The sequence below is a fragment of the Cottoperca gobio genome, chromosome 14 (genome assembly GCF_900634415.1).
Source record: "Cottoperca gobio chromosome 14, fCotGob3.1, whole genome shotgun sequence".
Taxonomy (NCBI): domain Eukaryota; kingdom Metazoa; phylum Chordata; class Actinopteri; order Perciformes; family Bovichtidae; genus Cottoperca; species Cottoperca gobio.
In genome coordinates this window covers 17,560,503-17,588,217 of record NC_041368.1, presented here as the reverse complement: position 1 = coordinate 17,588,217, position 27,715 = coordinate 17,560,503, and the positions used below count along the sequence as shown (strand labels likewise).

Sequence of the window (27,715 nt, the reverse complement as noted above, 5' to 3'; positions counted from 1 at the left end):
GGGGGGGGGGCGGGACACAAACAATTTATTCAGATATGACGGGTGGCTGTTTTGTTTTCCTGTCTCTCACATACAAGGCACAAAAATGATAAAGAGAAACCTTCATTTTAAAGCACCTTTGGTGTTTATGGGAGGTACTTTGGTGAAACAAAGTAAAATAAAAAGTTAAAAGCCAAAGTAGCCTAAAAAGCAAACCCCATTTTTAAGCGATTTCATAACAAATAATTCACCCAGCGCTTCCATGCCAAATAGATAAAAACATGGCCTTCAAAGATTGTAAGAATGCCGGTATATGAAGCATGGCGATAAGCTTTTTTTGTTCCTGTGCTGCGGTTTCGATGCTTCTCCCTGTGTGGTGCCGTCGACGGTGTGAGATGCTCTAGATTGCTCAGTGTTTTTGGCAAGCTGGTGTAGAAAATGGACACAGTGTTGGAGATATGTCTGAGAAGTTCATCACGTGTGTGTGTGTGTGTACAGTAATTGTATGCGTGTCTGTCTGTGAGGGCATGCGTGAGAGTCTTTGAGCATGTGTTGCCGAGGTGTGTGTGGAAGCAGCGTGCAGGGAAAGAGTCCCCGCTAAGGAATAAGCTTTGCGTCCAGACGCAGCCAGTGGAGGCCCTGACGTGTGTAACGCACCAGTTCTGTCATGCTGCTGGTGTTGAAGATCAGAGGACCCATCACCTTGTCCAACTCCAAGAAGAAGTCTGGGAAAGCAAAGACACAGCAAGACAAGTTTTAAGAGCCAGTGACTCCAGGCAAGTTTAAGGTGGGACAAGCTAAATCATTTGTATTTTTGTTCTCCGTTCACTAGTAATAGAACTAAATATTTATTCTCTCTTGTAAAAAAGGTTTTCCACTATTTTCTAAGATATCTTACAAATTCTGATCACTGTATTATCCGTTGGGAATTTTCCTTTTCACTCCCCCAGTATTGATTTGACCGCTTTAAAAAAAAGGTAGTTCACCTTTCTGCTCCTTGGATAGTTGCTCCGCCTGGTCCCAGACCTCAGTGGCGTACAAGAAGTTAGAGGTGACCTGGACGTAGCTGGCAGCCATCTGGTGGATACGCTGAGGTATGGTCACTGACGAGCTGGCGCTGCTGCTGCTGGTGACTGACGAGTAACCACCGGCCGTGCCTGGCGACAGTTTGGGAGACACTGGAGAGGGCATACCTGCTGCCTTGCTGCGTTAAGACACAGAAACAAGCAGACATGGTTTAGAAACAAGTTTGGTTTGTATTTTTAGATGTCTAAACAAACACCTGTGACTGCATGACAGTTAAATATACTGAGCACCAACTGATCGCTGTAATTATGTAATCGCTGCCCAGTTTGAGAGCTTCAAAACAAGATGTGAAAACAGGTGAATTAATTCTTTAACAAACACTATTTCCAAACGTTCGCTTTTAATTATCTTTACCATACAATACTTTTAACAATTGGGAAAATGTCAAACTAATTTGCAGTACACACACACACACACGTCTCCTTTACAAATCACATTTAACAGCAAAATGAGGACATGACTTACTTTCCCATTCCAGGAGAGGGAGCCTGGGTGTTACTCAGAGAATTCTGTCAAACAAAATGAGGGGGAAGAACATTATGTACACAGCAGGTTACACATTCACAGAAAAGAAAAAAACTACATACATGGAATGTAAATTGTGTTCCTGTGGTTTTTAAAGGTTTGCCAAGCAAAGCTGGATTTCAGCTACGAGGAAACAAAAAGTACCTTTAAATGTTCTGTGAGTGTTTTGGAGTATTTTAGAGCGCTGTCTTTCCTCAGCTTGAATAACCGCAGGTAGAGTAGAGACTGGAATCGTAGGCTGCAAAGAGACAAAAGGTTCATTTTGACATAAAACTCTCCTTTAATGCTTTTAGTAGAAGGCCAAGGACAGGATGACACCGCTTGAACCTGGAATCCATCACCGGTTGAAAGTGTGCGTACTTACCAAAGCACAGCTAGCCTCTTGTCAGCTGAAGTAGCATCTGGGGCCAGGTAGCTTTTTAACTTCATAGTGTATCTGAACAAACAGACAGAACAAATATTTAGTTTATAGGAGAACTGCCTAATAAGCCTTTATAGAAACATTTTTATTTTAGTTAAAGTTACAGAGTATTCTGATCAGTTTTGAAACTGCCAGTGTAAGCATCAGTGTACAGAGATATCACTTTATTTTTCTTTCTTTGTCAAAACCTGGTTTCTACATTACCCATCATGCAATTTGGCCACAGATAAAAAAATATATATATTTGGGTGCGATGTGCCAGTCGCAGCTAATGTAACCTCGTGCCGCAGGCAGAGAAGAGGAGCAGGATACAGAGGTCTGGTAAGCCCACTTCTTTAACGCTACACCCCCCCGGGTTATTTTCATTTTCAAAATTGTAGCTTCCAGCTCTAACTGCCGTTGACTCAAGTAACATCACTAAAGGCAATTCACGTACGCAGTTAATACTACCAAAGACCTGTAAAACGACTTTGATGTGTACAATCGGTTGATCTCCCCTTTACATTGTGACAATGATATTTATATTTGATCTTACTTGATAAGCTCCACGGTTTCAGCATACATGGGGAAGGGAGACTTTGCCTCTTGGGCGCTCTTCTCCAGAGCATTACCACATTCAACGAAAGAAACCACAGCATCCAGGTAGTAGACTGCCTTCTCAAAGCGGTCCAACTGTAAAAAAAATGGGGCCAAAGAACAAAACAATAAAATCTCTGTTGGCAGTGCGTTCTGAGTTTGTGAGCATGAACCAGTCTAACATGTCAGAGCAGTGCACGACGAAATGCTGTTCACATGACTTCATTTGATATGGTTTTGGCATGACCATGTTATATAGCGACATGGTTTGTATAGGATTTGGGTTGGAATACATAAAGTCTCTTTTCATTAAACAACAGCAGCAACAACTTATGTACGTGTTGGCCTTGAATGTATAACATAAAAGATATGGACTAATGAACGGCAGTGTGGGTTAATTGTAATCCACATACATTTTTGAGAATGTAAGCGTGTCTATAGCGGGTATAAGAAAAAAATATATTTTGTGGGATATGCTCAAAAACGTTCAGCGCACAGAGAAAAAAAAAGCACTTTGAAAACTTTGCGTACGAGTGACATTCTCCAGTCAATAAAATATTTACTACAGGGTCACATACACGTCAGCAATAAAAAGAAATGTCAAACACTTAAACTGTGTTCCTTCATGTAGCATTAATCTTGATACAAAACTTCCCCAGGATGTTGTTGTACATAACAAAAAAAAAACTGTCACTGCTTTGAATGCAGCAACTGACTGTTTCATCTCTTTTACATACTGCATGCAATAGTCGCTCTTACCAGTGCATCTGCATTGTGTTTAAGTTTCTTGGCCTCTTGTAAGTAGTGATCTGCCGAATGGACCCTGAAACAAAATGATTAACAGGTCAACAAATTTGATTACTTGTCTGAACTGTTAAAAACTCTTTGTAATGGCTCAGTTTCTGCATTCATTTGCTCTTAGCACAGACCTGGACACCAAACATCAAAACAACAGGATCCTTTATTCTTCCATTAAAAATCAAACCCCCCCCCCCCAAAAATAAGAGGCAAGACTTGTTGTTTCTTTCTCTCTGCATGAAAAGGACAAAGATTCCCAACAGAGAGCCTTTAAAATGGAAATTTACGCCATCTCTCCTGCATGCAGGCACATCTATTCATGACCTCAGCACTAACCTCCTACAGCTTTATGCATCAAAGGCAACCCTAGATCCCCACAGCAGTTCTTTCTGCATACCCTGCTGAGGGGTTATCCACAGTGGAAAGAGCTCTTCTTACCTGTCCTCAAACACTAGCTTGGATCTCTGAGACTTGGAGCCGTCCGTGGAGAGCGGAGGCACAGCCAGCTGGTTATCGCAGCCCTTTGAGGATTTCTCCTGCCGAGACAGCAAGTGAGAGGGAATAAAGTTTGAGAAGAAAAAAAAAATGGGCCAGGTGTTTGAAGTGGACGATAAAATGAGAGCAAAGGGTGAGATTGAGGGTGTCTGGAGGTAGAAATGTTTTGCTCGCTTTGGGGATATACAACAATATATATATATATATATATATATAGAAGCCATGTTCTCGAACACTCCCCTTCTTCACACAGCAACATCATGCGTTCTTTATGTAAGTTCCCCCGAGGGAAACACTGCACAGTTGGCAAACATGATGAAAGATTGCAAATGCACAGTCTCCAGTATCCGCAATGCTTGCCAGATATTCACGCGGACAGCCCGGCGATAAGGTTACTTGCTCTCACCTTGCCGTCGCGTGTGCTGCGTCCCTTGTCCTCTCCTTTTCTGTGCTTGGAGGTGGAGTTGCCCTTGGTGCTGTGGCTTCCCTCTTTTCCACTTCCTGTCCCGCTGGACAAAGAGGTGGAGGACTGGCTGACTGTCCTCTTTCGACTCGGATGCTCTGCCTTGGGCGTCCGCTGAAGACCCGACATGGAAGGAGAGGGGACTGGCTCCTCTTTCTTCTCCAAAGACCTTTTAGACCTGGTGTGATATGAACAGTCAGTGCTGCAACAGAGCTGTTCCGCTTTCAATCACAAAATATTAACACTCCAGATCATAGCAGAGATGTCTTCATAGTAAAAGATTAACAGGTGCAGCTTAAAGAGGCTGCAAGGCAATAAACAAAGACACGTCTCTATGCTTTGATTTGATAATGCTTATTAAAAGGCTCAGAGTTTATTTTGTGAATTGTAACAAAAGAGTAAAGGAATTCTGGCAAGCTTCATTTGCCCGTGAAGAGTACTACGGTCACACCAGGTGTGCAGAGGGAATGATAAATCACAAGAGAAAAGGAAGAATACTCACTCTTTACTGCTGTTTTTATGATGAGACAGGGACTTCTCCTCTTGCTTGCATCGCTTGCTCTCTGGCTTGGTGCCTTCTTCATCGTTCTAAAAGATACAAAGATCGCACAAAATTAAGGCACATTACAGGATTCATTGGTGTGTGTGTGTGTGTGTGTACATGGGTCTGTAGGGAGACAACCTATCATTTGATCATATTACAATGTACAGATCAACCTTCTGCCAACGCTAAAATGGTTTCTCAACTCGCTGTTACAGCCTAACATATCACTTAGACTGTAAGTCTCTTTCTTTACGGGTATGATCTTTAAATAAATAAATACACACAACTATCTAATGGCAGGAATTCCAGATCTGGACTTCCACCAACATCCTGGTTCCTTGGATGAATGGCATTTTCTTGCTTTAATGAAAATCTGTTTGGAGGTTATTTTAAGAGATACGGTATCCTGTTGGAAGGAAACTAAAATGAAAACAATCATAACTTCCGTGATAAGTAATAATAAAGCAATATCCAAATAAAGTTATTCCGTGTGCATTACCATACTGAAAAATACATTTTAAGATCAAAACAGAGAATACAGACAGACATTTGTCAATCAGGTCTCGTACCTTGTGTTTCCTCTTGGCTTTACTAGAGATCTTCTCAGAGCTCTGTTTGTTGAAGTCTTTGCTGTCCCGGTCTAGAGAGTCGTCCCTCTCCACTTTTATCTCTACAGGCTCCTTGTAGGGCCGCCCTGGGATCCTCGACAGCAAGCTGAGATCTATAGGAAATGGGAAGGGTACGCTTTAATTTGGTCCAAAGAAAAGAGAAGCTTCAGGAGTAAAGCAAGTGCACAGAGAGAATTTGTATAATATTTTAGAAGACTGACCTATCTTCACAAGTAAAACCTGCTGCTGGGGTTGCCTTGCTGGGTAGCGCTCCTCAGGGTCACTGAGTGGAGACAACAGCTCTTTTTCCTCCATTGGAGAAAACACACACACAGGCGTCCTGATACTCTCCGTGTACTTGGGCGTCTGCGACGAGGACGGGATGCTGTCATTCCCTTCAGAGTCTGACGATGAAGAGTCCGTATCGACAAACTCACGAGACTTCTGGGAAGTCTTGGTCGGTGCCTTGGCTTTACGTTTATCTGCAGTGGTGGTGACGGCAGCCGCGGTGGGCCTCGGCGAGGATTTCGGTTCTTTTTTGATGCTTGGTTTGCGGACACCCTTAGTAGGAGCTTTGGGCCGATGAGAAGGGATCTCTGGAGCCGGCTCACTCTCCACCCTTAGACCCCCCTTGGGTTCCTCCACAACTGGGAGCTTCTCAGACTTCTTAGGCTGTTTTTTACCCACACTCCTTCGTGGATTTGTGACACCCTCACTCTGAGCGGGGGATTTTTGCCGGCCACGGCCACCCTCCGCACCCTTTTGCGCCGCCCTGTTAGCGGTGGGTGCTGCAGAGTCTTTTGAACCCCCTCCCTGGCTACTGTAGCTGCGTCCTGAGCCATTATCTCTGCCCTCTTTCTTGCACTTGGTTGGAACATTATTGTCCACTGGAGAGGCTGGGGAAAATTGCTTGGCCTTCTTGAACCAGTTGTCCAGCTGCCACTTGTTGGCCATGGGTTGTTCAGGCTGCGGGGGCGCAGGAGGAAACACAGATGGAAGACTTTGTGTTAGTGAGTGAAAATTGTTACATATCAGACATCTAAAAAGAAGATGGTATTGTGGCCAGAAGAAAGAACAAAAATGCATTGCAACTATTACAACACAAAATAAGGGTGACATTAATGGTTGATTTGGAACAAAATCATCTCCAAGTAGCACTACAACTTTGTACAACGTTACTGGTAAGTCATTACCTCAGGAGAGGCAGGCCGCGGTTGCTCATTGGCTTCGCTGTCTGTCGTGCTGCTTTCGCTCTCGCTGTCGGAGCCCGAGCTGCTCTCTGAGCCGCTATGGCTGCTCGAGTCATCCCTCGATTGCTCCGCTCCTTCACTGTTATTGCTGTTGTTACAGATAAGAGTCATATAGCATGAATACAAATCAACCCCATCGTGTTGTGTGTTAGAAACCTTGTCTACAGTTTCAGGGGGACATATTCACGCCGTGTGAATATTTGAAGTGTTCAATATGCTGATAGTCTCTGGACAAACCATATAGCTGAAACAGTTCCATACTGCAGTCCTTATCACTACTAACACCCACTGTTGGCTTTGGAAAAGATGTGGACGTAATGTGGAGTGCAAAGGTTGATGCTATCCCCCCCTGATCCCGCACCACTCTGCACTGACCAATTGCAATTAAAGTTGTAAATGTGTTAACAATTTTTCAAATGTTACGACTGGGAAATGGAGAAACTGGGTAAAATGTAATACCGAAGAAACAAACTTAAAAAAGGAAAAATCCCAAACTTAAGACTTTTTAACATTACTAACTTTTTAGCTTTTAAAAACATCAAACATCCGATTATTTGATATTCAGTGATATTTGAATCCACGAGTAAAAGTAAAAAATGTAATTTAAGACTAGTGAGGTGACCATTCAATTTATCTGAGGCCATCGTTTGTGGTGTGATTGCATCAGCCATGAGGGAAATTAATATAAGATACAGAAATAATAGGAAAGCAACACAACTTGTGCACCATCTCTTTTAAGATAAGGAACATCATATAATATAATGCAAGCCGATACAAAACCATGTGGCCTTAAAAAAAAAAAAAAAACTTTAGCTGGAGTCTCCCTTACAGTCATAACAAAAACGTAGTATTCAAATTTCAAGTAAATGTACTAGGCTTTGTGCTTTACCTTGCTGATGTGTTCCTTAAGGCGTTCTTGGAGTCCTGTTCTACATCACTGTCCTCACTGCTGCTGAGCTTCAGGTCATCTTCCAGCAAACTGAGATACAGGAAGAGAACTACATTTAGTATTTGTATTTTAATACAGCAGCGTAACTGCTGCAGTTTAAGGCCATCTAATCATGTGTGGTTACTTAGTGATTCTTACCTCATCATTAACTATTCCTTTTAGTATCTTACTCTTTGTTGTCTGAATAAACACTGGGAAGACTACAAACATGGATTGAGAAAGGAAGTAGGGAGGAAAAGATGAAGCACTTACGTGGGTTGGTCATCGCAAGCTTTGGACTGGTGGCTGCTGGAGCTCTTGGAAGAACTACCTCGCTCTAAAAACACAAACAAAAACTCATGAGCAATAAGAATATACAGGCATACATATATATACATATTTCTTTGTTAAAGATATTGCGTTGTGTGTGATACTCACTGTGTCCACTTGGAAACGGGTGAGATTCCTGTGGTAAAAAAAAAACAGACATTTAAATGAATTATTTCCATGAACCAAGAAAATGTGTGTGTCGAATCTGATAACAACCAATGAATAAGTGAATGAATCAATTAACAAAAATGTTTTATCTCTTCGAGATTTGTGGCTTCTTTATATTCGCATGCAAGTACTTATTGAAGTAAATATCAAAAACGGACAGAAAAGTATTTTAACCATCCATCAAATTAAACATTTATCAAGTCCCATCACTTATAGTTCCAATTCAACATCCACAACACGCACTCTCCGGATTGGTTGTGTTAAATAAAGGTCTGTATTCACTATACACAAGTACTAAACTAACAATCAAGCCGTACTCATTTATTATGACACTTCATTTAATCAAACCGTAAACACAGGGACTGATGCAATGCTGACCTTGGTGGGGAATGGAAACTTGGAGGGCTCTGTTTTGCAGGGGGTGTGGATGGCTGTCAGCGGAGGGGGCCACGACTGAGTCATTTCCTGAGCGAAAAAGGAAGAAAAACACACATGGTGGAAAAATGTGAAAATGGGTTGTAAGGTGTGCGAAATGCCGTTTATTGACTCGAGCAAAAAGGCTTTTCACTGAATACTCGTGATGAACTGTTGGCCTGATAGAAGCCGTTTTTACCAAAATACAATTATATTCGTACCTTCAGAATCTCATCGACACAGTTGGCGTCACCGGATCCCTAAAGATAGAAACATGGCATTTAAAAACGTGTTCATGAACAACATGGTGGTCAGTGCAGCGGGCGAGAGACAGCTTCCATTTTGAGTATCATGAGTCAGTCCAAAGGTATTTTATGAGACCTACAAGTTCAATCAGAACAAGTGTAACATGATACGGCTGCTACTATGGACTTTAGGGCTGTATATCAATCTCATATTTTTACATTAAAAGCTCCTATGAAGCTTCAAATGTCTGTCAGCATGATTTAGAATTTGAATGTCAACGTTATGAATGAAGCCACAAAACAACAAGTTCTTCGGTACAGTCCTAATATATTTATATCTTAGGAGCCATTAAACAAACAGTACAGCCCCTTTATGGAAAGCCTGTAGACAAGCCTTACCTCTACAGGCTGTGAGGGGATCTTGAGTTTGGAAAGTGAGGCCTTGCTGTTGGACTTCATCTCTCCCATGGTGCTGCTGTGCGACTGTCCACTGTAGCTTTCTGCTTGTGAGCTCTTGGGTTCTGCCGTTTCCTGGCCGTCCATAGGCCGCACATACGCTGTGGGCTTCTGCAGCATGGAGCCGGGCTTGGACATGAGAGACGGGGGAAAGGCCTGACTCGAGTGCTGTCCTGTGGGGAAAGAGGTGTGAACCCGTGAGGGAGAGTCCCAGTTGGCCTCTCTGTCTCGTGGGGACTTGGAGCGATAACGCTCCTTGCTGTGATGCTGCTCGGCAGACAAGGAGCTCCGCAAGTGGCTGTTGCTGCCGGAGGAACTCAGAGAGCCCTTGGCCGGACTTGATGTGTGTGACTTTGAGTGCTCTGACCCTCCGCTATGTTTACTTGACTTCTTTTCCCGCACCTCCCCTCCGTGTCTTTGGCTACTGCTGCTGCTGCCGCTACTACCACTGCCCCTCTGGCTACTGTGCCCGCCCTGAAGTCCTGAGCGTTTCTGGGACTGGGATGAAGATCCACCTGCTGCGGGGCCAACAGGAGTCCACTTGCTGCTCTGGCTGCTGCCACCGCTACCGACGCCGCGCTGGTCCCCGCCAAACAAAGGAGGGCCCGATTTCTCCTCAGAGGAAGACGAGCTGTTAGAAGGTTTACCGCCAAGCTTAGGAAGTGTGTCACCAATCGGCTCTTTCATCTCGTCGTAATTGCCCAGCATGCTCTGAATACGGCTTGACAGTTTATCTTCCTTGCTGGACTGAAGAGAGAAGCAGAGAAAGGGGGAGGGAGAGGTGGGAAAGAAGACAGTGTGATGATGACGAAAGAAGAAGAAGAAGAAAAAAAAAAAAGGAGACAGAAAGAAGAGACAGAAAAATCATTGAGAAACAAATGAACAGAGGAAAAGCAGAGAGGAGAGAAGAGGGGGCAGAGAAAACAGTCATTATGGGCACAAGTTCAACACTTGGGTTAATTGCTTTCCATCAAAAACATTGAAAATGGAGAGAAAATGTATCACTCCAACAAAGAAACTTAAAAATCACCCAAAATATGCTGAATTTACAGTTGAAAGGCAGATTTACATCTGAAAAAAAGTAATTATATATATCGCCGGTTGTACATTTAAAATAATTGACTGAACATTGAGAAAATAAATCTATTAAACTCAAATTATAGAGATCAGCCAGTCACACCGGTTAGCTTGTTCAAACTGGGCCCACAACAGTCCGCAGTGAACACAGATAAGAGTCTACCCGTAGTTCCAACACAATCACAGGTTAATCAATCACTTTGAGTCCACAGGTTGCAGTCGACCTGCGAGCAATCAGCCTGTGACAGTCTGTGCAGAATGTCCAGTTTCACATGAAGCCTTCAGACCTCTGACAGACTCACACAGAGGGTGAGGAAACACAAGCCATTATCTGTAGCAGGAAATGTTAACTAGCTCGGTCATAACATGCACACCACTACGTCCTGCTAGCACTGCTGCCTTACACGTGGGTAGCTGGTGAAGTGAAGCATCATGCATTTTTCTTATGGGGGGGTTAGCACAAGCATAAGAAACCTGATTCATTAGAATTGTTTTTAGAACAGAAATACCCTCTGCTTTTTATAAATAAAGTACCTAAAACAAGTACTTCAAAAAAGGCCAATATTATAGCACGTTCAGGCACATATGTTGGCGAATAATACTAAAAAATAAGTATAAAGAAAAAGAGCTTGGAGTGAATTAGAAACATCTGAATCCTTACACAGTTTGTTCAACAAAAGGTTCTTTTTTTTTTATACAGAAAATTGATTGAAACACTGTAGTGTGTTGGCAGAAGAACAACGGTCTGTAAAAACAAGAATGTTTTCCTATAAATAATGCATTAATTACAGCCCTGTATTGTATTGTACAGTCCTTTTCGTCGGCAGAAACTCTCAGGAACTTTACCTCCATGTTGATCAAAGGAACCGTGTTCAAGTTTTGGTTCCTGCCCTGCAAAAAGTCCCCGGTCCTGAGGCAGTACTTCCCTGCTAGCCAGGAACTATCCTTTCCAACAACACTTCAAACAGCAAATTACAAAAGAACAAAACACTGATTGCCATCATCTCCAAATGTCCTCTGCTGTCTTTTTTCTATGGCATAAGTTTTGAATCTGTTACCCGTCTAATTTGCCCAACTCTTTGTGGTTCTTAAGCTGCAGTGAAAAGACAAAAATTAATGTGCTTAATAGATTTGTGATTTTGTGAGTTATGCCCTTTGCTTGGGGCTTATTAGATATTGGCCTACTTAATAATCAAATGTGATACACAGATGCATTTATATACAGTGTGCATGTACTGTATCATCAAATATACCAATATCACAGTTAAACTTTCAACGGATAATCTTGTGCTCTTCATTCTGTGCAGCAGAGTAAAATGTGTGTGGAGTCAGCACCATAAAAATGTTACTGCTTTGCTGGTCTACATCTGGGAGGCCGCAGCTGCAGCTGCGTGCACACATGGCCTTTAATGCAGAACACAGTAAACTTCCACTTAGTGGAGCATGACAGAGAGGGAGAAAAAAAAAAAGGCAAACTGAAGCTTACGTAAGACTCAAGAGATACAAAGTGTAGAAAAGCACTTAAACAGTTGGTCTTTGCCACATTTTGTTGTACTACACGAGGGTTTTGTACAGCTTTTTAAGAGTAAAATTCAAGCACTTTAAAGACTTTTAAAAGTACCAAAACCACATATTTCCAGAATCTCAAAGTCTTTATCTGCAATATTTGTCAATTGCAAACAATAACGTTCACAAAATTCCTTTATACCCACAGCAATCGATGTATAATGTCACTATCAATTTTACCAGCTGTTCATATTAACCTTGATTGTATGTTTTGATCATGAGGATTCAATGCTTAGCCAGCTCCACGTGTGGTGTGGGACGCCAGGAGACAACAAACAAATCTGACGACAGGATTGTTTCATTTCAAACATCAGAAGGTTTGAGGTTTACATGAGTGATTGTGTAGATGACAGTGTATGTTGAAAATCAAGAGCGTATATTCTAATTCAAGCATGTTCCTAACTTTGCAAACATAACCATTAAAATGAAGCCTTTTCCAAACTTTCAAGACTTCGTAGAAACCCTGACTATCGTTTCTGAAGACAGAAAATCAAACTTGTACAATAAGATTATTTGCTGCAACAGCCTTTTCCCCCCCTGTGCAAAGGTCAAGGACTTGTCCTTCTTAAAAGTCAGCGTTTACCTTTCACTTTGTTGTGGTCCAAAACACACGGGCCGGCACTCACCACTCACCTCTGCCCCCCCTTTCTATTCCAACCTGTCAGGACACATTCCTCTCGGGCTCTTTGATGGCTAACTCTAGCTAAGGAGAGGAGCCACTTACCTCTGCTAAAATCTGGTTAGTGGCAAAGATTAGACCAGTTCAGAGAACTCAAATCCTCTTTACAATTATAGTGGCCGGGTGGGAGCTAGCTGGCCTACTACATCTATGCGTGTCTGTGAGCACAGGAGGAAGACATGAGAGGAAAGGGAAGGGGGGGCTGGCACGATCTTATGTTTACCTTCTTCAGCTGCACTACCAAACAGCAAACGGCTAACCAAAGACAGGTGTTTTCAATTCAACCATCTCTTTAGTATCTTGTGCAGAGTTAGTCAGCTTGTGACTATCTGACGGATATCATCTAATTTAAGCAAACAAATGTTTGGAAAGCATCTGATAATTGTTTTTAATACCTATTCTTAACGTAACCACATACCGTGTTGCACACACACAATTACAGCTGGAAATTTATGCCAGATCACCTGGATCAAAAGAAGAACCGACATTGGCAGTAGAGCTTGTCCCGACATGTCCTGCATGGGTATTAAAAGTGTCTCTTTAGTTCGCCCTATTTAGCCTTCATCACAAAAACCGTAAACAAAACCAAATCTGCAGAATCCTGAAGGTCATTGTGAAAAGGAAACAAAAGAAAACTTAGGAAAAACTAATCGAATTACAACTAAAAGTCTGATGCAATGCAGGAATAAAGTCAAACAAATATTATATAAAAGGCGTGCACACACATACGTGTACAAGGAAGCCCTAAGAAAGAGAGAGTCCACCTTTGCCATAGAAGCCTGAAGCTAAATATTCCTCTTAGTAGTTCAGTAAAGCAGGCAAAAATAACAAAAAGGTATAGGTATGATGGTTCAAAAAATGTATGCAATGACAAAACTGTATTAACATGAATGCTGAGGCTCCTGGTAGTATGTGCAGTTCTCACTTCCTGTCACAAAGTCCTCTAAATTGACTCATCAATTACATGTCAAAACTGAATGACAGGTAAACAAACTTACCACTTTGTAGGGTTCGGGGAAGAGAGGTGAATTTGCTGGAAAGGCCTCTCCTCCTCCCTGCTGGATTTCTTGATTTCTCCTTTCTCTTTCTTTCATTCGGAGCACATTCCGGTCCTCACGGTTCATGTTGCTAATAACGCAAACAGAACAACAACAAGTCAAGATAAAAACACGCCGAGGAGAGACTGTAAACAGACTTCTTATCTCGTGGCTTTACAAGGATGGCTATAAAAAAAAGACGCAGTATCATGAAAGTGAGACGTTCATGAAGAAGAAAAAAACTGACGGGTCTGTAAGAATTTCCCTAAAACTCACTCTTCAACACAGAGGTAACACAACATTGGCCCTTCAGTTTTCTTTCCTGATATGAGTTCTTGGTTCGGAAATGAATACCAACTGTTCACCACACATCATACAGTCAGGCTGCCATCATCTACCCTCTACTTTGAGTCAGTTTTTTTGGTAACTCACAAATAGGACCATCAGTAGTGAAACCCCACACATCGTGAACAGAGGGGAGCACAGAGATGACCTGTGGAGAAAGTAGTCTCTAATAGGCTTAGCCTAGTCTAGACAAAGCTCAGTAAACTACTTGTACTACAAATAATCTGCTTGTACAGATGGTCAATGTAAATGTGTAGCCCAGCTGAAACTACCAATGGCCATTTTACACATTAATAATAAGATGCAAAGATGAATCGATTAGTTGTCAACTATTAAATTAATCACCAACTGTTTTGATAATTGATTCGAGTAATATTTTAAGAAGGCTCAGCTTCTTAAATGTGAATATATTGTGGTTTTCTTCACCCCTCCATGACTACATGTCCTCCATGTAAATATTTGTGTGTCGTGGACAAAACATTAAAGTTCATTTAGCTGACGCTTTTGTTCAAAGCGACTTACAATAAGTGCAAATAATCATGAGGATACAACTCCGAAGAGCAAGAATATTGCAGGTACATTAGCTTCAAATTTGAATGCTTTTTTTTGGAGAAGTAAAAGAATCACTCCCAGAACATGAAAAAAAAAAAAAGTCTTCTCAGGAATAGAATAAAAAGGCAAAGCAGCCTGTGATTAGGATTAAATAATAACCTGCTTCTAGTAAACTGTGGCTAGAAGCCACCGACTCCATGACTCCATAACTGTTAGCTAAACACACTGCCCTTACTGTCCCAATGGGATTATGTGTGTAGTGCAAACATCAAAGTAAAAATCTATTTCATGGCAGAAACCTTGTAAGCGAATGTATGGATTCACACCAGAGAGGCAAACTACACCAAATGTAATACAACGGTGTGCACTACGACAGGATAAAACAAAATGCTGTGAACGTCTTTTAAACAAATGGTAAAGCGTCACATAAAATGTTCTGCTGGATGCCACTGGGTATTAAAACATGGGCATTTGGACCAAACTAGTTTGTATTTTGGGACAAAATAAGACTTCTGTAACAGAAAGCAACTACGGAGCTTTTAGAACTACACATAAGCTAATAAACCAGGCGTGTCGCCTCCTGGTTTAAGTCGATAGCTTCTGGCTCTTCCAATGACAACAATGATTTTAAGGCTGTTGACAGAGTGTGATTATACAACAACGGCCCAGCCTCGTCCTAGATTATAAACACAACAGTGCTTTTTTTCAAAATCTTTAGTATGAATGAAAAGAAGTGGATAGGAAACCAATTTCAGAACAGGACACACACACACACACAACGTGAAGAAGTAGATTAACTCTGTTAGATATTGACTTTGAGTGTCCTGGAAGACTTGCAAGCACTTCAGCAAAACCTTTCCATGTTTTCTTTTTGGTTATTTTGTTACAATTTCTGCCAGGTAATCTGTAATCTTATCAGTAGATCTAAAAAGTAATTTCCCAACCAACCTCTTTGCAAAGCCTGTTTTACATCATCCAACTATGAGTCACTCATAACTGGCTATGTGATGTTCACACTAAAGCTAGGCTACACTAAACCAAAGCTCAGGAAGCATCCAAGGCCACTGTGAACTGTTTCAGACACACCATTAACACCAGTTCTATCAGCAGAGGTGTAAAGAAAAACATTGTTTAGGCTATCCATCATCCAAACATCCATCAACACCCCAATGTTATCATCTCTGGAAATTATTTGACTTACAGCACAGCTATGGACAAAGTTTAGACTATACATTTTCTAAAACTAAACAGACAGAATAACAAACTCGCTACAACTTAACAGACCAACGATGTCCTTGTACAGACAACAAGTGTCGACTACAGCTAACAGAGTGGAGGATTTACTTCAGCCACAGCCTATTAAATTCAACTTGATAATCGCTTGATATCCTGAATTTCCCTCGGGATAAATACAGTATCTATCCATCTAGTTATTTGGCCTACTCTTCCACCCAGATGAAATACCAAGTATCATTTGAAGGTCTTTCATGCTATAAATGTCGTCTGTGGTTTTAAAAGTCTATACTGGTTAGACAAATAATCAAAACGGTTATGTACCAAGGGAGCGTTTAGCATGCTGGTACTACATGTATATGTAAATGAGCCAGTCGGTGTCAGTTTTGGAGAGGGGCTGAATGTGTGAATGGGCCACTGTTAGCATGGCGTTAAATGGTCAAAAGCCCCAGGCACAGAATCCTTTGTAAACACTGCTCATGTCCATTCTGCCCAACTAATTGAGCCAATCTGTTGGTTTTTATTAGTTGAACAGGGGGTTACACCCTGCCATACTGTAGCGCAGCACTTAAGAAAATCTTCAGGCCGGAAGCTCAATTGTCTGATGCTGGTTTCAAAAATACTGGAGCATAAATGCACGTATTTAGGCCCATAACAGCAAGCAGTTTCTTTTACTTTTGTGGCTTTGCAACATCAGAATAACGTAATTGACATGTCTTTTCAAGGAACATATCTTGCTTAAATTGAGAGGCAAAACATATTCTCCTCCTTTGTTGCTTTTCATGGAGGACTCAAGTCTTCTATATGAAGAAAAACAGTTGGTGTGCTATTCATTTTGAATAAATAACAAAGTACACCCAGTACCAGAAGGGAAAAAAGACTGAGAAATTTGGTTACATGATATGACTATGGCCATATAAGCACAGCCTGTTTTTAAGTGTTCTTTAGACCAACTCAAAGTAGTTTATATGGAGAAGCAAACCAAAAAAAAAACACAGTTCAACAATGCCTTTCTGTAAATATTTTCAAAAGAAGTCTTCATAAAAAAAAAATTCTATTAACTTAGGAATAAAGCCACGAAATAAAAGTGTTCTTGTTTTGAAGAAATCATATGACTTTGAGGCCAAGTAAACATGAATAGTCCTATAGAAAGTAAGCTTTTATGAATAATAAATGAATGAACTGTATAAGAATCAAGAAACATGCTTTCCATTACAACTTATTGATTCCTGAACAACTTTGAACCAACTGCACTGCTGTCTGCATTGCGGGTTTCCCCATGTGTCAACACACACATGTGTACTGTTTACAATGCAGTGGATGGATGCTACTATGGACTTAGCAGATAGAAAAACAGATAGTTGTCACTGCGCGAAAATATTCTTACATGATAGAGCAACTACAACAGCATGGTGGAGGGGATATCCCCAGTCTTACTCATAATAGTTCATAAGTATTTAGGGACCTCTCTGTTAAAGAGGGCCTGGTTGACCATATTTCGTATTTCTTTCTGGAGGCATTAACATAAAAGATGACTCCAAAGCCACCATTTTAGCTGCCATTTAACCTGTGGTCTTCTGGGAAACAATGCACTAAAGGCCTATCCTAATATCAGCATAGTTCAGGAAACACCCAGGACAAGTAATTCAATTTAAATTTCACTTGTATCAAGAGCAAGCGTTAGCACAGATCATAAATGAGCCTTGGTTTGAATTTTTTGGCTGAGCCTGCATCCAAGGCCTAAGCCTCAGGGAGTTGATCAGTTGCCAACATAGTAAGGTAGGCAATGTAAATCTTTTCAAAACAAGGAAAAAAAACATCCCTACGGAAATCAGGTCATACACAAAATGAGTTAAAATGACATTTATTATTATAAAAGTGTGGCAGCCAGCTATGTTTATTGTAATCTGCGCCAGACAGAAAAGGTCAAAGTCTGCAGTTCACTCTCTCAATTAATCAGTGCATCTGTCTCTTTCTAACTCACAACATAACAACTAAGCCACGTCTTCAACACAATCAAAAAAGAAAAGAAAAAAGGGAAGAACTGATGGTAATCGGAGCACCATGAATACAGGACTGGGATTCTGTAAGACAGTCATTAGAGTAAAACCATCCAAAAACATTAGTATGACTTTTACAACGTAGCAACATTTTAAAGTAAAACAGCAAACTAGCTATTTCTTACCCTGACTGAGAGGCCATGGCCCCAACCACTGAAACATTGGAAGGAGGAGGGAGGAGGATTCAAAGGATCTCCCAGGGATTCAGAAGTATTCTCGTTATGACTTGTCAGCCTAAAATTCTACGCCTGCCTCCTCCAGTGAAGACACTCTGGGCTTTTTTTCTTTCTAAATCTATCTGTGGGCGTCCAGCCGGAAGAGTGTAACTACAGTTTCTTTACTCGACTCGAAGGTACAGTGCATTTCCTTGGAGTGGTGACAAATCTGACTTAGGGAGGGGAGGTGACTGCTTGTTCTCGGTAGATACCATGTCGGAAAACAGCGGGGGTAGTCACATGCTAGTTGAAGTCTAAGGAGAGCTGCAGTTTTTGTTTGTGTTGTGGTTTTGAGATGTAAACATGTGTGGCAAACAAGAGACGTGAATAGAGGCTGGGTGTCGGTTAGTGTGTAAATGTTAACAGTGATTTAAAAAGAGTGTCTGGCATGTCTCCTGTCCACAAGACTGTGAGACAGTCCTGGTGGTGCCTCTCTAACGGCACGATGGGCCAATTTTAATCTTCAGCTATGAGGATAAACGGCCTAGCAAGGAGTGGAGAGATATTTAATTGCAGTAAATTAAGCACCATGAATTATCTAAAAATGAGGCACTATACTCAACAAAGCAACAGAGCATAGGGATGATGAGGCATTTATAAAGACTTCTGAAACATTGTAATTGTAAACACAACCTAAAAAATTAATAAATCACACCTTGAAGTATTAAATCAGAGAAGAGAAACAGCAAGAAAAGAGTAGGAAGAAGTCTAACCGCAGTTTATTTCACTTTCAAACTCAAAATTAAGAGCAGTAAAACAAAATTGTGATAAAATAAGGTTGTTTAAGAAGAGAGGATTGACATTAAAGAAAGAAATTATCTTGGTCTAAGACAAACATACAGCTATATTAATAAACAAAACAGCCTCACAGGCCAATTTAATAAGAATTAATACAGAGAGGAAGACAGCATTAAGGGAGCAGTAAGAGGGGAACAAAATCTCACCTCTCTCCGAGAATGGAACGATCCACCTCGTCCCATAAAAGGAGATGTTATTTTACACCACAGGGCCTCTCCTCCGTGTGATGTCACTGCCCTCAGTAAGACCCAGCCAATCAGGGCCCATCTTTCCATCAACAACCTCCCTCCCTCCCTCCCTCCCCCACTATGCTCAGAGCACAGGGCAAAGCACCCTTGCAGCCTGTTAAAGAGACAGTGCTCAGTTTCCGGCATGCAGCTTGTAACGGGAGATGTTTTCAGCTATACAACAGAACGACATGATGACAAATGTCGCAAAGAGTTGTGTTTTTATTTTTTTTAAATTTAAAAAAAAAAAATGGCAACATCATACCATTTCACCATTATTATAGGTTCCATTTATTTTAGTTTCCAACAACATGTTTGTTTCAAAGATTCCACATCATTGATCATCTAATAATCTTTATGATGTGCTGCTAAATTATGGTGTCACTAAAAAGGGATAATGCAAAGTGAGCAAGAGGAAAAACAAACCTGAAAATGAAGTGCTGACATTAACGTGTAATGTCTGGCCACAGGTTCCAAACCAATAGGGGGGCAGCATTTCACCTCTACTACTGGGACCGTGCACTCCAAATTTACAGTCATCAGTTATAGAAAAAAAAAGAAAACTACCAACAGGAGTGAACATGCAAAATTCGACCAAACTGCTGAAACTGAGAGCCGGTCACAATAACACTGCAATCATGTAATCTTCACGTGCGGCATCAGCATATAGTTTATGTTAGCCATCTGTGTGCCCAGGGGCTGGGCTGTGTACGTTTTGATAGTTTGTTTATTGGCCACTTGGATTTAATCCAGTAAATTAACTATCGAGTCATACACAGACTGCACCTTCAATGTGATTGACAAGCTCTCGGGGCAGCTCTACTTCTTCGTCCTCTCATGTTGGATTGACGGCAGACTGGACGCTACAGTCACCTCTCGAGGGACAAGTGGTAAGACAGGACAGGCCTGGGCTAGCTGGTTAGCATGCTTATTTCAGTAGATATCTCTGCAACACAACACATAGACATCTTTGACATAACGCCAGAACTGTTACTTCACATTCTGTTGACTATATCAGTTCTTTTTCTTACATAAAAATAATTCTGGTGGCATCTTAAACACTGCACCTTTAAAAATCATTAAATACAAATTTGGGAACCTCCCTTTGACTCAGTTAACAATTACTTTATTGTGCCATTTTTAAACTTTACAATTGCACAACCCTGAAAAGGTCTTTATGATCAGGGCTCATGTTTTTGGAAATACTGTATTGGTTTAAATAATTCAAATGTACTTCTGTCTAATCTAAAACACCTTTTCTGATACCTTTCTCTCCATTAAATGTGATAGTTGCGTAGAGTAGTCAGTTATTTTCAGCACATCAATTATATAGGCCATTTATTTTTATAAATAGAAGCAGGCTACTACCCTTGGATTTAATCGATAACACATCTCATTATGTAGAAAATGCAACTAAGCACATGTTTATACAACAACCCTCCAAAACTGTCATCTGTCAGAAACAATTTCCTGCATTCATAAAAACGCTGTTTGCAGAGAATATTTTATAATGCATCTGAACAACAGGTTCTCAGTAACGGGTACAGATGGGCAGTCAGTGCCACCTCCCCTGGTGCTTTTGAAGCAAATCTGCTGACGGCAGGCATTCCAGACGGAGAGTCCATTCAAACGCTGCAAACCTGCCTCGTATAAGCAGCTGTTTGGGGACGAGTGCCGTCAAGACCACATGATGCTAGTAGGCATGGACAATTTGAAAAATGTATGTCAGGATTATCCTGCGATTCACAAGATCTCCATTATCATCAAAATATGCTTAAAACTCTGGCACGGAAACATTTTGTAATCACTTTACATTTAGTGAAGAATCCAATATGTGTTTATTGCATCACATAAAGGACACAGCTTTTATAAAGTGAACACCTTTTTTTATGTGTAAAAAACTAATTCAACAATCTTAAATAATGTAATTATAAAAATGTCCCCCTAGATAAATAATGGATAAGTCTGTGCAAGCATGTTCTTTCTTACATGATAGTTACAGTATGTTTAAATTAGGCTCTATTTTTCACAATCTCATGTAAGGATATTCACCGAAATTCACCACAATCAACTTATTGCAAGTCGTTTGTGGCGATCTGCAATAAAATCCTAAATCGTCCCATCACTAGCCGCTAGGGCAAAGTCAGAAATGGCAAAAAACAATGGAGTGACTTTAAATATTACCAAAATCCAATTACTTTCCTTGGGAAACACAAATGCTAATATACAGTAGATTGCAAGTGCTAAGACATATTCAAACAATAATAGGGGTAATGACTAAGCCTAATTTTCTGTCTTCCTTTTAAGTTAAACTATTTAGCTGACAATGTTTGAAGAAGACTGTCAAAATTAGGATTAAGACTGAGTATTTGGAATTCTTTCTTCAGTAAAGACCCTTTACATTTTCTATGCAGCTTCAGGGATAGCTTTAACATATCAAAACAAGACTAAGACTTGATTGGCATGTTCTCTAAACAACTGCTTTTATCCTTTCACTCAGGCAGGTTTGAAGCATTTAAACTGACTCACTGCCTGGAATGCCTCTACTCAGCAGGCGTGCATTATCTGAGTCAAAGGGGGCTGGTAGCATTTACCAATAAGAGCTGTTCTTTAGTTGAAAACTAATTAATAATAGATTAATTTAGGAGCTTTTTTTTAAATATATTTGACATCCAGCAAACCGGTTTACTAAGAAGTTGAGTATTATTTACAACACACTGATATAATATCTAAATGTGGGTTTTGAAAATGGCACAATATGCCTCTAGGACAGTGACGTCTTCATGCCAAGATCATACAGTCAAACTGAAAATAAATACACATGACAAAGTATTTACTAAGTGAAGTGCAATGGGATGCTACACTGGGTTTTACATTTAAATGAATATATTTTCCATCACTAAAATATACTTGTCTTGTGACACATCATCCCACCATAAGGCTCTGTGGTAAAGTAAATAGCTAAACTGTGACCATGTGGAAGGTTCATGTTGATTATCAATTAAAAAATAGAGCTCAGCAAGAAAATGCTGTCACTCCCAGCTTTGACGCAACACAATGCTCGGGGTACTTTTTTCTGCTGATTTCTTGTGAATCATGACACACAACCCTCTATATCTTGGTTTCTACTACATTTCCAAAGAACCAGTCAAGCTCTTCTATGTGCTCTCCAAGCCTGCCAAGAGGCTTTTACTTTTTCCGCATGACCCTCGTCACCCGTATCTGAACTATGGCAAGTTTAACAATTTACAAATCCCTCCCTTGGCTTTGAGTCAGTATTGATTCGACACACGGTGGTGTATGATCCAACACAGTTTAAACTCAGCATGTTCAGTACACCTGGATAATAAGACCAGCTTTATAATCTTGGATAGCTCCTCTAAAATTGTGGAAATGTTTACAAATGTCGCGTACCATTCTTACGGTTAAATGTGAAATCATCTAGACGTAAATCAAGCCTGTTTCTGGACGGTTTAACAGTTTCCCATATATCAGTCACAATCTTATTCCTCAGAGAGCAGTCTGGGCTAAATTTGACACTGGGATATCTGCCTGCCTACAAATAGGAACATAACCTATAGCATACTACTCTGAACCTCTAAATAAACCTTGGCACTAACTAACTAGAACATGCATTTTGATACATGCTGTGGCCAAATGTGAATGTAGATGAAGAGACCAGATGATAAAAAATGTAATTGTATAATTCATAAATTGACCATGCAGGTTCCTGTGCGCATTTTGCATAAGAAGCTTAAGTTGTAGCAATATTAGTTGCATTTGAATCACTTATTACAAAAGATTTTATACAAGTATTACAAAAATAAATACTCGTACTTCTCATTTTACTTCTCTGGAGCCATCTTACTAACTGGGATTGTTACCGTTTATGTTACTGATCCATGCGTTATTGCATTGCGAAGCACTTACCCTGCTGTGAAAAATGTCTCATTGCACTTTATCAGAAGTATTACATTGCACTCGTCTAACTGATGTTCTAATTTCCAGCAGACCAATATTATAGCGCAGTATCTCACTGCAAGGATGTGTGCCAGATCTGTGAAATGAAATGGCCTTAATGAGCTTCACCTCCACCGGACTATATAGCCACATGAGAGCTTAACTCACATCCCAGAGAAAAAAAGCTGAAGAACAGATGCATGAGGTCAGGGACACAGTGAGTAGCATATTTTTCTGCTGTGTGAGCAACAGCACTGAGGGATAGAAAAAAAAAAAAAAGAGCTGCTGATGTCTGATTAGATTTGGGCTAATTAAACTGGCAGACTCTGGAAGAGCCTTCAAACAACTTACTTTCGACAAGCTTCTCTTTGTAAAGGAAATAAGATTTGATTATAAACTTACAGGTCTGAGCTGACACAATTAGCTCTTACTTTGAGTAGGGTTAAAGAAAAGAATATAATGGCTTAAATTCAGTAGCATCTGTACAATAAAGCAGTCTGGTGAACGCTATGATTCCTTTTTGACTATTTAATTAATTTCTATAATCAAAGAGAGCTGATAAAGACATGATAAAGGAGTATATTAAAATGTGTTTTATTCAGACAAGGACTACTTAGTGCATGGCCGACAATCTTGTACAATTACTTGTTGTCGAATGGTCAGGAGCTAGGTATTGCTCATGACATTTTCCCAAATATCCAGCCTGGAAAACTACACTGTACTACTATTGCAATGTACAATAGATGCGTCAAAGCCAAAGAAAACATGAACCCACTCCTCTGTCTGAAATGGACAAACAAGTCACCATAACATCTCAACAGAACATGTGCCCTTTGCTTGACAACAGAGGAAACGGTTATACTGAAGCCACAGAGCAAAACCTAAACAGGAAGCGAAGAGGATTTCACAGTGAGCTGCGTCACAGCGAGCGCAAGACAGACAAATTGTTATCTGCTATGACACACTTATCACATTTACATTGACTTTTATTAGCAACAATGTAGCAGTATTTCAAATTGTGTTAACTTTGGTTGCTTAAAAGAACTCATGTGTTAATATTCCTATAACAGTCCCAACATTGGGAGTCACCTCATTTTAGGCCAACAAATTGGGCTGCACCTTATTATTCTTTTCATTATGGATTAATCAGCCAATGATTTTCTAGAAAAACCGTTTGGTCAATAAACTGTTGGAAAAAAGTGACAAATGTACATCCGAGTTTCTCAAAGTCAAAGGTGATTTCTTTAAATGTCTTGTTTTATCAGACCAACAGCCAAAGATATTCAGTTTAATGTGATAGAGAACAGAGAAACACAAACGTCTAATATGTTGGCTTCAGATTTCCCAAGGTGTTTCTGACCCAGAACTAAAAACATTCAGTCAACTTGCAATCCCATGCTACTACTTTATTTTGCCCATCAAAAAATGTTTTAAAGGGCAGTATGCAACATGATGAGCTATAGTTTAACAGTTTAAAAAAAGCATGCAACCCTAACCCTCTCTTATTATTCAATAAAAAAAGGTAAATACTATCATAATGTGGATATAGATTTTTGGTCATATCATCCATCCCTTTGGCATATTCTGATTTATCACCGAAACATCTCTCACCACATCGATATTAGTTTCCATTCAAGTTTCTGACATATTTCTAAAACCCTTTATGCAAGTTTAGCAAAGACATTATGCTTTAAGCTGCTCTTTTTACTGCTCAGCATGGGAGTAGATTCCAAATCTATCTATTGCCATCCATGTCACAATATGTTGTAAAAGAAAAACTCCAACCGAGAGGCAAACTAAAGTTCAGTTATGCAGTTTACGTGTGCTTTTATAACACAAGTTGGAATAGTCAACATGTTTTACAGCCATTGTACTTAGACTGAAAACTGTTTTTACTTGATTTCTTTTACAGCGTAATGATAATCTGATAAAAACTGCCAGTAGTGTCATCAATGAAAAGAGAAGGGAAAGGTTTTCCTTTTACTCCTTCACGTCAAAACACTCTTAGACTAACCGACACAGTAAACTTCATTTACTACTGCACCCACAACACAAACAACCTAAACCTCGATCTACCACCTGACTACAGATGTTGTGCTGCTAGCTCCCTACCATAAATGAGTTCATGACCTGAGGCCCCCCCCCCCCCTCACCATGATGTGTCAACCAAGATAAACAAGTAGATTGCTATGTCTTTTTCTCAATGTGTGCCAAGTATAGCCTTCTACATACATACTTGTAGCAGTGATGTTCCCAATTGTTACTTAACTGTGGACTTATGATGCATTTTCTGGCCCTTCCCCCAACTGTGGCACGTAAAATGGCTTCCTGGAAAAGCATATCAGCTGTCCTTTTGCGAGACCAAAGCTAGACACATAAGCTATACTGTTGCCTTCCCTTTTTCAACAGTAATTTTGAGTCATAGTGATTTTGACTTCAAACAGCTAGGAGCGGCACTGAGAGCAATCTGCTATAATACATTCAGGATACGATGTGCAGAGGCTACAGGACAACAAACCAAAAGTTTTTGCTAGTCACTGTGAAAAAACGACGACTGTTATGGGCCTAGGATTAGTTCAATTGTCCTGTTTACGGCAGAGAAACTGCAAGCAAGTAAAATAATTATTGTTCGTATTTGAATTGTCCAGCTATAGGAGTGAACTACAATTACATTCATGAAGCTAAGTGGACAACAGTTATTTGCATGATAAACAAAGTGCAAGGAGCTTCAGTTTGTTCTGTTTAAATGTCAAGTATCAAATAATAACCTCCGTTTCGATTACACAAATGACTAATAGTTAGTAAACTTAAACGTGTAAGGTATGTCAAACATGGCAAAACAGAGAAAACACAAACATTAGACGTCATGACCTGTTAGCCAATATTACATGAACAAAAACATGATCACTATCACTAAGATGTTTGTCATACTTTCCGAGGACGGAAAGCCACCACAAGAATAAAAGTAACATTTAACGTTACCATCATTTCAGCAATCAATGTCTGCCGTAATCACAACTCAAAAGTAGATACAATGTCTGACCGTTTAGCGAGAAGCTAACACGCTACCTTCAGGAATACCTGCATCTCTGCCATAGCATAGAGTTAGCCTATTGGGGCTAGGCTAGCGGCTAGTTAGCCATGAAACCATTGACATTTTCTACGGAAATTTTAATTAACATTCTCTCAAAATGTCAGATAACCACTGAGTAACGTTAATCACCAAATTACGTATTTTTTTATATTAACCATCCTTACCTCTAGTCTTCCTTTTAGGCCCAAACCATTCTAGCTATTGGAAAGCTCTTTTCTCTTTGTCTTTTCCACTTCCAGTTACACGCAAAATGGACTCAGCAAAATGCTATAACAGCTAAAATACTAAAACCGAATGGATGGTATCCATCTTTTCCTTAAAACGCAACTGCGCATCGAGTGGAAAACAAAATAAATTCATTTTGTCTGTCGTTCATTTTATAATTCCTGAACAGAAGTGACTGATAGGTAAGGCTGCTAGCTAAGTTAAGTAGCCAGCAGGTACCACAGACAGGACTGGATGCATGGATGGCAGCAAGAGGTGCTGCCTTCATATCCTGTCGGAAATATCTCAAACCAACTACCTAAGTAAACATGATAGGGAAGTTATTTTTTTTTTTTACTTATTATTTTGACAGCAAACACATTGACAGTTTACTGATTTCCAAAGGAAGTTGAATCAAATGTAGTGAACAATTTAAATGTGCACTGTGACAGCGCGACGATTAATGATGGTCGTAAATCCTACATGTTATGAATGCAACATTTGTGTGACGCAAGGGTTGCACAGACTTGACGGTCTGGAAATAAATCATTTTCGACTCGATTGAAAGATTATCTATTGTTTAAAACCAATCATAATGTCAAACTTGATTGTAACAAGGATTACTTATTAGTAATTACACATTTTGAACATGATACATTTAACATTGAATTCTTGATTAACTTGGTATGGTACAATTTGCATACAAAATGTAAAACAAAAGTTACAACCAATTTCATTGTTATGTGAATCTAAAAAAGTGATAAAACTGTCAAATTGTATGATGAAATCTTTAAAGAAGACTAATATATATATCTTATATTTTGATATTTATGAAGTGTATTTATCTTTTTTTGTCTTAATCATTATTTATATATATTTTTTCTTTAACTTAAAATCATTATGTTGAGTTGGGGAGTATGTCTGAAATGTTTCTACATTTGAATGTTTTTTCAAATAAAAAAAGGACGGGAACCAGAGTGTTTAATGGTTGCCTATATACTAAAGTACTAAATTCAGCTGGTTCACACGTCTCTTTTGACTGTTAAAGAAAATGCTGGGAATTCAGTTTCACACCGGATAATTTTCATTTTTAATGGTAAATTTGTGGTGCTTAATTTCTAATCAACTTTAGTCTTTTTTGTACTTTAATTAATCATAGTTATGAGTTGATGAGCTGACTGTATATTTTAGTCTATGTTGGATACATATGATGTAATTTCTTCACAAGAGCAATCAATAAACTTCTCCCCTAAAAAAGATGTTTGATCCATCACATTAAGTTATATAGATTTCTGCAAGGTTAGCCCATTACATTAAACAAATCTTTGTATCAAATTGTAATCAGATTGTTCACATGCAAAACATATTCTGATGACTAGGCT

At 39.9% G+C, this 27,715-nt stretch overlaps 1 protein-coding gene across 4 annotated transcripts; it reads right to left on the bottom strand.

Annotated features, from left to right (window-relative positions):
• Positions 1 to 26,563, bottom strand: aff4 (AF4/FMR2 family, member 4). 4 transcript variants are annotated; one of them, XM_029447847.1, is made up of 21 exons: positions 26,294 to 26,563; positions 13,607 to 13,736; positions 9,230 to 10,033; positions 8,807 to 8,845; positions 8,550 to 8,636; positions 8,112 to 8,139; positions 7,947 to 8,010; positions 7,635 to 7,724; positions 6,689 to 6,833; positions 5,717 to 6,461; positions 5,457 to 5,608; positions 4,846 to 4,931; positions 4,287 to 4,521; positions 3,824 to 3,921; positions 3,347 to 3,410; positions 2,547 to 2,683; positions 1,955 to 2,026; positions 1,735 to 1,828; positions 1,531 to 1,574; positions 966 to 1,183; positions 1 to 704 (listed from the first exon to the last, which is right to left on the bottom strand). In XM_029447847.1, exons 2-21 carry the CDS (start codon positions 13,730 to 13,732, stop codon positions 577 to 579), a joined length of 3,456 nt encoding a protein of 1,151 aa, XP_029303707.1. In that variant the 5' UTR covers positions 13,733 to 13,736; positions 26,294 to 26,563; the 3' UTR covers positions 1 to 576. The 4 variants fall into 4 exon arrangements, with proteins under 4 accessions (XP_029303707.1, XP_029303705.1, XP_029303706.1 ...); XM_029447845.1 differs by lacking the exon at positions 26,294 to 26,563 and adding an exon at positions 17,961 to 18,565; XM_029447846.1 differs by lacking the exon at positions 26,294 to 26,563 and adding an exon at positions 17,961 to 18,565 and having other exon boundaries at positions 9,230 to 10,024.
• Between the last annotated feature and the right edge of the window lie 1,152 nt (positions 26,564 to 27,715).